Source organism: Aegilops tauschii, chromosome 5 (assembly GCF_002575655.3).
Source record: "Aegilops tauschii subsp. strangulata cultivar AL8/78 chromosome 5, Aet v6.0, whole genome shotgun sequence".
NCBI classification, from domain to species: Eukaryota; Viridiplantae; Streptophyta; class Magnoliopsida; order Poales; family Poaceae; genus Aegilops; species Aegilops tauschii.
This window is the reverse complement of record NC_053039.3, coordinates 490368008-490378537: the sequence shown is the minus strand read 5'-3', so window position 1 is coordinate 490378537 and position 10530 is coordinate 490368008. Positions and strand designations below refer to the sequence as shown.

General features: G+C 47.3%; 1 protein-coding gene across 1 annotated transcript; it reads right to left on the bottom strand.

Moving 5' to 3' along the window:
* Positions 1 to 234: 234 nt before the first annotated feature.
* On the bottom strand, positions 235 to 2395 carry LOC109753324 (probable N-acetyltransferase HLS1). Its single transcript, XM_020312227.4, has 3 exons — positions 1730 to 2395; positions 1359 to 1528; positions 235 to 1237 (listed from the first exon to the last, which is right to left on the bottom strand). Exons 1-3 carry the CDS (start codon positions 1943 to 1945, stop codon positions 385 to 387), a joined length of 1239 nt encoding a protein of 412 aa, XP_020167816.1. The 5' UTR covers positions 1946 to 2395; the 3' UTR covers positions 235 to 384.
* Between the last annotated feature and the right edge of the window lie 8135 nt (positions 2396 to 10530).

The window sequence follows — 10530 nt, the reverse complement described above, 5'->3', positions numbered from 1 at the left end:
AAGCGGGCCTAAGTTTCAGTCAGTAATTGCCACGGAAAGCCGAAAAAGCGGCCCAAAGGCACCAAAAAGGCCGCCAGGTTTTCACTCTGGTCTGCTACTCAGCTCTGTCGACAAGTTTCTCAAAAAAAAAAAAGCTCTGTCGACAAAGTCAGCTCATGTTCTCTCGACCAGAGAGCTGTAACCGCACATCTATCTGAACTTGACCAAGTTGAAACAGAGAGCACTCTACGTACGTACGGCAAAATGTGATGCACCGCGTCCTTGGAACTCAGAAGGTTCGGGAGGGAACACTGGCACGGCACAGTGCTCTGGAAGGAGCAGGCCGGATCAGACGGAGGAGAAAAAAAACCTACATGGTCTAATTAAGGAAAACTGAAAATGAAGCTAAAACTCTCTGGGGTCGACGAAGATGGAGCGCCCGGGCGGCGCCCTGGTCCAGTCGCCGAGCAGGCCGTGGTTGTAGCCGTCGGCGAGCCGCTTGATGCACCAGAGGTCCTCGGCGCCGAGCCGCGGCCAGTGCGGCACCCCCGCGCGCACGGGCTCGAGGGCGGCCACCTCGGTGGCCACCACGCCGCAGCCGCCTCGTCGGGCCATGTTGTGCGCGTGCCGGCACAGCGCGCGCACCAGCCGCGGCGCCCCCGGTCCGGCGCCGCCCAGGCCGTAGAGGAAGTAGAGCCCGAACGGCGCGAAGAGGTTCGGGATGGAGGGTATCCGGAGCCACGGCGCCGCCCGGTCCACCAGCCGCGTTGCGCCGGCCGCGGCGCGCATCAGGCGGGGTGCGCCACGCACCTCGAGGCGGAAGGCGTCCATGCAGTTCCACACGCTCAGCACCGCCCACGATGCCGGCGGCGCGGCGAGGAACGCCTCGACGTCCCCGTCCCAACTCGTGCCCGCCGGCAGTGCCAGGAACGTGCCGAGTGACAGGGCGTTGGACAGCACGGCGTCGATGTCTGCGGGGAAGAACTCGACGGCGGCAAAGTGCCAGCGGTAGAGGCGCTCGGCGTCGCGAGGCTCGAGGCGCACGATGGAGGCGCGGCGCGAGGGCTTGAGGGCGTGGCGGAACACCGGGTGCACGAGCAAGGACGGCGTGCGGAACTTGGAGTAGCCGCAGCGGGAGGTGAAGAGGCGCACGGACGCCTCGTTGTCCTGCTCCGTCGCCATGTACGAGTACTCCGCGCCCTTCTGCCGGAACCATTGCTCCATCCTCTCCACGAGCTTCCTCCCCACCCCTTTCCTCCTGCGCACATAGCATTCCAAAGTTACAGAAGGCTGGTATACGTACGAATATTGGAATCCAGTGAAAATAGCTGCATGTCGATGATGATGATGATGATGATGATGGTATATTATGCACGTACCGATGGTTGGGTGAGACGCGGAGGCCGAGGATGTAGGCGACCTTGGTGTAGATGGGGTCCTTGGAGTGGGAGCCGCCGCAGACGACGGACTTGACGCAGCCGCGGACGAGGCCGATTATCTCGGCGCCGCCGCCGCCGCCGCCGGCGCTGCCGGTTGCTGTCTCCGCGACCTTTCCATATCAGGGCGGTTCAAACATGCGTTTCGAGTTAATTAGTTTTCGAGAGAGGCGGGAGTGGGCCAACGCCGAAGCGACAGGAAATTAAACGAGCGGAGGAAAAAGGCAAAACGGATATACAGTACGAACGGAGAACGCAGCCATTGTTCTGTAGGCACGTACGAATACTTCCTCAAAAAGAAAAATAATACGTACCAGCATGAGGAAGTCCGGCGAGTTGCGAATGCGGCAGAGCGGGTCGCCGAGGAGGTCCGTGAAGAGGCACATCTGGCCGCCGCCGCCGCCGCCGCTGGACCCCACCTCGCACTCCCGCTCCACCTCCTCCACGCCGCCGCGGTCGCGGACGTCGTCGTACTCCCGCACCGCCGCGTCATGCTCCTCCTCCGCCACTGCAGCTGCCGCCTCAACCATGGCCGACCGATCGAGCTCACTCTCCTCACTGTAAGCAGTGCAAGGATGGGTGGCAGGCAGGCAGACAGACGGCCAGGTTCGAGAGAAAGTGAGAGGTAGCAGAGGAGCTGAGGGCTTGGCTTGGCGAGACTGGATATATAGCTAGGCGGCGGGGCAGGCGAGGAGGGGAGGGCGCGGGTGTGAACCACGTGAGAGCGGGGGAAGGCGGAGGCGCTCTTTTGCGTGCCTGCCTGCCGCCGTCTCAGTTACCACGACGCATACACTGAAATGGTTATTAGGAATCGGTACGGCCGATTCGGAGAGGAGTGGCCACTAGTCGCATCTTAAAAGCTTGGGAAGCGAAGGGTTTAATTGGGGAATAAAGGCTGTGGAGCTCGGAGCGAGGCCCTCCGGGGCCGTAGGCCTTTTAATTGGCGACGAGGAGGAAGGGCAGCTACGACTAGATGGATCAGAGTAGCGATCTGGCCACAGGAAGCGCAAAAAGGACGAGCGGGAGTGTGGCTGGGTGGCCACACTGCTTCAGTGCTCCGATGCTGCCTACTGGTTGTTTGTTTTTATTGGAAAAGGACGCAAAAGCATCAATTAGTAATTAAGAAGAAGAGAATTACCCACTTAATTAACAGAAAACCAGACAAAAAACGATACATATAGAACACACGTGGACTACTCTCTAAAACAATTATCTTTTGTATTTTAATTAGTACTTGCTAAGAAACAAACTCCATGACCTCACGGTTAACCCGACAAACATACATAATATGTAACAACCACGAACCCTCGCACTTCAATGTCTCAAAGAAACCCTCAACAAAATTAAGGTTGAATACATAGGACGCCACCAAATCCATGGAGATGAGCCAGACGCACATGGAGGACGATGGGACTGAGTACCCTCCATTAAGCAGCCACTGACGCCTTATCAATGGCGTCACTCTTCGTGCTATGGTCCTGAGAGCCATCTTCCTTTTCTTTATTGTGCCCGTAGAAACCTCTTCCGCTAGGAAGCAGCCAATCGCCTTGCCAGACCCAGGACAAGCTGCCTCCAAGGAGGCGAGCAAGCGGCCAAGTTGCCGCTCTGACAGGGCTGCTACTTATAACAGAGATTTTATCCTCGATCGACCACGGAGTTGGGGGCACCGCGGAAAGGGATATGTGAGCTAAACGAACCCTCACTACTACCCTAGTGACGATGAGAGTAAGAGCATCATTTGTGGTGAAAGAAAAGAAAAAAAACAACTTTATCATCGGATTGGAGATGCACCATCCAGATCATTTTTTACGTTTTGTAACTTGTCGGTCTAAGTTTTGTAACTTTATATAGGACTCCAATATACACCCGATGTCATATTTTTAGGGTTGACTCCCTTAGGTACGTCGGATTCCGATCGAGCGCATGGCAATTACTCGCGACGGCATGATAATTTTCTGACAAATTTTTACACTGTATGACAATTTTCACTTTAGAACATGGCAAATCCTTATACACAAACATGGCAAATTTATCTGTTTTCGCATGGCAAATATGGGCGTTAGCTGGGAAATGTTAAAAATCTAAGATCAAATTTTTAACATTTCCATAACTCCATTGATATTCTTCTGAAAAACAATAAACCTTTTTTTCTGGTCCAAAACAACAAACTTACATGTGTTTGTAAGTTTTGTAACTAGTCGGTGGAAACTGGAAATATCCGCGCACATAATCCCCAATTTGATTAAGTTGTTTTTTCTATATTTTCACCACAACGAATGTTTCTATTGTAGTATTTCTTAGTACTCTAGTATCCATGGTTACCAAGTGGTAGCTCCCGCACAGGCGCCTGTGGCGTTGTAGGGGGGTTTGGGTGCTCGATGTTGACGAATATCCAATAAAAAACACTAGCCACTTAGCTTCATTCGGAACCCGTTAGTCACTTTAGCTACTAAAACATGATTAGTTTATTTACTCCATCTCACGCTTGAAAGGTTTTTTGATTTGAATATCGACACGATTTTCATATCCAACTTTGATCACTAATTTTTGTAGTGTAATATCTTCACTCCTATAAACAGTCAAGCTAGTGGTGATGGTTCACTTCCCATAACTCATACATACGAACCATCTAATTTACTACCGACGGTTGAGACCGACACGAGATTGCTGCCACCCACTTACATGTACCGTGGATACTCTCAACAACCTCTAAGTTAAGTAAAGTAATTTGAAGAGCACATGGATACAACACACCTCACATTTCAGCAAGGCGCACAAATTAGTTGGAAAGAATTACTAAGCCTAGCCAATAAAAAACATCTGCATGTGACGTCTTATGGTAATATTGCTATGCTTTTAACGTATACTTTGTTGTTTCATCACTATGCTAGAAGTGCAACTTGACAATGGGGTGAACCAGTAAATGTTGGGGAACATAGTAATTTAAAAAAAATTCCTACGCACACGCAAGATCATGATGATGCATAGCAATGAGAGGGGAGAGTGTTGTCTACGTACCCTCGTAGACCGTAAGCGGAAGCGTTATGACAACGCGGTTGATGTAGTCGTACGTCTTCACGATTTACCGATCCTAGCACCGAAAGTACGGCACTTCTGCGATCTGCACACATTCGTCTCGGTGACGTCCCATGAACTCACGATCCAGCAGAGTGTCGAGGGAGAGCTTCGTCTGCACGACGGCGTGATGACGGTGATGATGAAGCTACCGGCGCAGGACTTCGCCTAAGCATTGCAACGATATGACCGAGGTGGATTATGTTGGAGGGGGGCACCGCACACGGCTAAGAACAATGTCTGTAGTGTGTTTAGGGTGCCCCCTGCCCCCGTATATAAAGGAGCAAGGGGGAGGCCGGCCGGCCCTTGGGGCGCGCCAAGGAGAGGGGGGAGTCCTCCTCCTAGTAGGAGTAGGACTCCCCTTTTCCTAGTCCAACTAGGAAGGGGAAGGGGAAGGAAGGAGAGGGAGAGAGGGAGGAAAGAGGGGGCGCCGCCCCCCTCCTTGTCCAATCCGGACTCCCAAGGGGGGGGGGGGGGGCGGCGGCCAGCCCATGGCTCCCTCCTCTCTCTCTCACAAGGCCCATGTTGGCCCATTAGTTCCCCCGGGGTTCCGATAACCCCCCGGCACTCCGATAATTATCCGGTGACCCCCGGAACACTTCCGGTGTCCGAATATAGTCGTTCAATATATCAATCTTTATGTCTCAACCATTTTGAGACTCCTCGTCATGTCCGTGATCATATCCGGGACTCTGAACTATCTTCGGTACATCAAAACACATAAACTCATAATACCGATCGTCACCGAACGTTAAGCGTGCGGACCCTGCAGGTTCGAGAACTATGTAGACATGACCGAGACACGTCTCCGGTCAATAACCAATAGCGAAACCCGGATGTTCATATTGGCTCCCACATATTCTACGCAGATCTTTATCGGTCAAACCGCATAACAACATACGTTATTCCCTTTGTCATCGGTATGTTACTTGCCCGAGATTCGATCGTCGGTATCTCAATACCTAGTTCAATCTCGTTACGGGCAAGTCTCTTTACTCGTTTGGTAATGCATCATCCCGCAACTAACTCATTAGTTACATTGCTTGGAAGGCTTATAGTGATGTGCATTACCGAGAGGGCCCAGAGATACCTCTCTGACAATCGGAGTGACAAATCCTAATCTCGATCTATGCCAACTCAACAAGTACCATCGGAGACACCTGTAGAGCACCTCCATAATCACTCAGTTACGTTGTGACGTTTGGTAGCACACAAAGTGTTCCTCCGGTATTCGGGAGTTACATAATCTCATAGTCACAGGAACATGTATAAGCCATGAAGAAAGCAATAGCAATATACTAAACGATCAAGTGCTAAGCTAACGGAATGGGTCAAGTCAATCACATCATTCTCTAATGATGTGATCCCGTTAATCAAATGACAACTCATGTCTATGGCTAGGAAACTTAACCATCTTTGATTCAACGAGCTAGTCAAGTCGAGGCATACTAGTGACATTCTGTTTGTCTATGTATTCACACATGTACTAAGTTTCCGGTTAATACAATTCTAGCATGAATAATAAACATTTATCATGATATAAGGAAATATAAATAACAACTTTATTATTGCCTCTAGGGCACATTTCCTTCAGTCTCCCACTTGCACTAGAGTCAATAATCTAGATTACACAGTAATGATTCTAACACCCATGGAGTCTTGGTGATGATCATGTTTTGCTCGTGAGAGAGGCTTAGTCAACGGGTCTGCAACATTCAGATCCGTATGTATCTTGCAAATCTCGATGTCTCCCTCCTTGACTTGATCGCGGATGGAATTGAAGCATCTCTTGATGTGCTTGGTTCTTTTGTGAAATCTGGATTCCTTTGCCAAGGCAATTGCACCAGTATTGTCACAAAAGATTTTTATTGGACCCGATGCACTAGGTATGACACCTAGATCGGATATGAACTCCTTCATCCAGACTCCTTCATTTGCTGCTTTTGAAGCAGCTATGTACTCCGCTTCACGTGTAGATCCCGCCACGACGCTTTGCTTAGAACTGTACCAACTGACAGCTCCACCGTTCAATATAAACACGTATCCGGTTTGTGACTTAGAGTCATCCGGATTAGTGTCAAAGCTTTCACTGACGTAACCATTTACGATGAGCTCTCTGTCACCTTCATAAACGAGAAACATATCCTTAGTCCTTTTCAGGTATTTCAGGATGTTCTTGACCGTTGTTCAGTGATCCACTCCTGGATTACTTTGGTACCTCCCTGCAAAACTGATAGCAAGGCACACATCAGGTCTGGTACACAGCATTGCATACATGATAGAGCCTATGGCTGAAGCATAGGGAAAACTTTTCATTTTCTCTCTATCCTCTGCAGTGGTCGGGCATCGAGTCTAACTCAACTTCACACCTTGTAACACAGGCAAGAACCCTTTCTTTGCTTGCTCCGTTTTGAACTTCTTCAAAACTTTATCAAGGTATGTGCTTTGTGAAAGTCCAATTAAGCGTCTTGATCTATCTCTATAGATCTTGATGCCCAATATATAAGCAGCTTCACCGAGGTCTTTCATTGAAAAACTCTTGTTCAAGTATCCTTTTATTCTATCCAGAAATTCTATATCATTTCCAATCAACAATATGTCATCCACATATAATATTAGAAATGCTACAGAGCTCCCACTCACTTTCTTGTAAATACATGCTTCTCCAAAAGTCTGTATAAAACCATATGCTTTGACCAGACTATCAAAACGTTTATTCCAACTCCGAGATGCTTGCACCAGTCCATAAATGGATCGCTGGAGCTTGCACACTTTGTCAGCATCCTTTGGATCGATAAAACCTTCAGGTTGCATCATATACAACTCTTCTTCCAGAAATCCATTCAGGAATGCAGTCATTACATCCATTTACCAAATTTCATAATCATAAAATGCAGCAATTGCTAACATGATTCGGATGGACTTAAGCATTGCTACGGGTGAGAAGGTCTCATCGTAGTCAACTACTTGGACTTGTCAAAAACCTTTCGCAACAAGTCGATCTTTGTAGACAGTAACATTACTGTCAGCGTCAGTCTTCTTCTTGAAGATCCATTTATTCTCGATGGCTTGCCGATCATCGGGAAAGTCAACCAAAGTCCACACTTTGTTCTCATACATGGATCCCATCTCAGATTTCATAGCCTCAAGCCATTTCGCGGAATCTGGGCTCATCATCGCTTCCTCATAGTTCGTAGGTTCGTCATGGTCAAGTAACATGACCTCCAGAACAGGATTACCGTACCACTCTGGTGCGGATCTTACTCTGGTTGACCTACGAGGTTCGCTAGTAACTTGATCTGAAGTTACATGATCATCATAATTAGCTTCCTCACTAATTGGTGTAGGAATCACATGAACAGATTTCTGTGATGAACTACTTTCCAATAAGGGAGCAGGTACAGTTTCCTCATCAAGTTCTACTTTCCTCCCACTCACTTCTTTTGAGAGAAACTCCTTCTCTAGAAAGGATCCATTCTTAGCAACGAATGTCTTGCCTTCAGATCTGTGATAGAAGGTGTACCCAACAGTCTCCTTTGGGTATCCTATGAAGACATATTTCGCTGATTTGGGTTCGAGCTTATCAGGTTGAAGCTTTTTCACATAAGCATCACAGCCCCAAACTTTAAGAAACGACAACTTGGGTTTCTTGCCAAACCACAGTTCATAAGGTGTCGTCTCAACGGATTTAGATGGTGCCCTATTTAACGCGAATGCAGCCGTCTCTAAAGCATAACCCCAAAATGATAGCGGTAAATCAGTAAGAGACATCATAGATCGCACCATATCCAGTAAAGTACGATTACGACGTTCGGACACACCATTACGTTATGGTGTTCCGGGTGGCGTGAGTTGTGAAACTATTCCGCATTGTTTCATATGAAGACCAAACTCGTAACTCAAATATTCTCCTCCACGATCAGATCGTAGAAACTTTATTTTCTTGTTACGATGATTTTCCACTTCACTCTAAAATTCTTTGAACTTTTCAAATGTTTCAGACTTATGTTTCATTAAGTAGATATAACCATATCTGCTCAAATCATCTGTGAAGGTGAGAAAATAATGATACCCGCCGTGAGCCTCAACATTCATCGGACCACATACATCAGTATGTATGATTTCCAACAAATCTGTTGCTCGCTCCATTGTTCCGGAGAACGGAGTTTTAGTCATCTTGCCCATGAGGCATGGTTCTCAAGTACCAAGTGATTCATAATCAAGTGATTCCAAAAGTCCATCAGAATGGAGTTTCTTCATGTGCTTTATACCAATATGACCCAAATGGCAGTGCCACAAATAAGTTGCACTGTCATTATCAACTCTGCATCTTTTGGCTTCAATATTATGAATATGTGTGTCACTACTATCGAGGTTCAACAAAAATAGACCACTCTTCAAGGATGCATGACCATAAAAGATATTACTCATATAAATAGAACAACCATTATTCTCTGATTTAAATGAATAACCGTCTCGCATCAAACAAGATCCAGATATAACGTTCATGCTTAACGCTGGCACCAAATAACAATTATTCAGGTCTAAAACTAACCCCGAAGGTAGTTGTAGAGGTAGCGTGCCGACCGCGATCACATCGACTTCGGAACCATTTCCCACGCGCATCATCACCTCGTCCTTAGCCAATCTTCGCTTAATCCGTAGTCCATGTTTCGAGTTGCAAATATTAGCAACAGAACCAATATCAAATACCCAGGTGCTACTGCGATCATTAGTAAAGTACACATCAATAACATGTATATCACATATACCTTTGTTCACCTTGCCATCCTTCTTATACGCCAAATACTTGGGGCAGTTCCGCTTCCAGTGACCAGTCCCTTTGAAGTAGAAGCACTCAGTGTCAGGCTTAGGTCCAGACTTGGGCTTCTTCACTTGAGCAGCAACTTGCTTGCCATTCTTCTTGAAGTTCCCTTTCTTCCCTTTACCCTTTTTCTTGAAACTGGTGGTCTTGTTGACCATCAACACTTGATGCTCCTTCTTGATTTCTACCTCCGCAGCCTTTAGCATTGCGAAGAGCTCGGAAACTGTCTTATCCATCCCTTGCATGTTATAGTTCATCACGAAGCTCTTGTATCTTGGTGGCAGTGATTGAAGAATTCTGTCAATGACACTACCATCAGGAAGATTAACTCCCAGTTGAATCAAGTGATTGTTATACCCAAACATTTTGAGTATATGCTCACTGAAAGAACTATTCTCCTCCAGCTTGCAGCTGTAGAACTTATTGGAGACTTCATATCTCTCAATCCGGGCATTTGCTTGAAATATTAACTTCAACTCCTGGAACATCTCATATGCTCCATGACGTTCAAAACGTCGTTGAAGTCCCGGTTCTAAGTCGTAAAGCATGGCCCACTGAACTATCGAGTAGTCATCAGCTTTGCTCTGCCAGACATTCATAATATCTGGCGTTGCTCCTGCAGCGGGTTTGGCACCTAGCGGTGCTTCCAGGACGTAATTCTTCTGTGCAGCAATGAGGATAATCCTCAAGTTACGGACCCAGTCCGCGTAGTTGCTACCATCATCTTTCAACTTAGCTTTCTCTACGAACGCATTAAAATTCAACGAAACAACAACACGGGCCATCTATCTACAACAACATAGACATGCAAAATACTATCAGGTACTAAGTTCATGATAAATTAAAGTTCAATTAATCATATTACTAAAGAACTCCCACTTAGATAGACATCCCTCTAATCATCTAAGTGATCACGTGATCCATATCAACTAAACCATGTCCGATCATCACGTGAGATGGAGTAGTTTTCAATTGTGAACATCATTATGTTGATCATATCTACTATATGATTCACGCTCGACCTTTCGGTCTCAGTGTCCCGAGGCCATATCTGCATATGCTAGGCTCATCAAGTTTAACACAAGTATTCTGCGTGTGCAAAACTGGCTTGTACCCGTTGTATGTGAACGTAGAGCTTATCACACTCGATCATCACGTGGTGTCTCGGCACGACGAACTTTCGCAACGGTGCATACTCAGGAAGAATACTTGTAC

Bases quoted from the DNA above. Each gene is read 5' to 3' on its own strand.
- LOC109753324 (XM_020312227.4), bottom strand. From the start codon at position 1,945: ATGGTTGAGGCGGCAGCTGCAGTGGCGGAGGAGGAGCATGACGCGGCG. The intron at 1,529-1,729 runs GTACGTATTATT...TGATATGGAAAG, and splicing joins CGCCGGACTTCCTCATGCTG to GTCGCGGAGACAGCAACCGG. The intron at 1,238-1,358 runs GTACGTGCATAA...CTATGTGCGCAG, and splicing joins CGCGTCTCACCCAACCATCG to GAGGAAAGGGGTGGGGAGGA.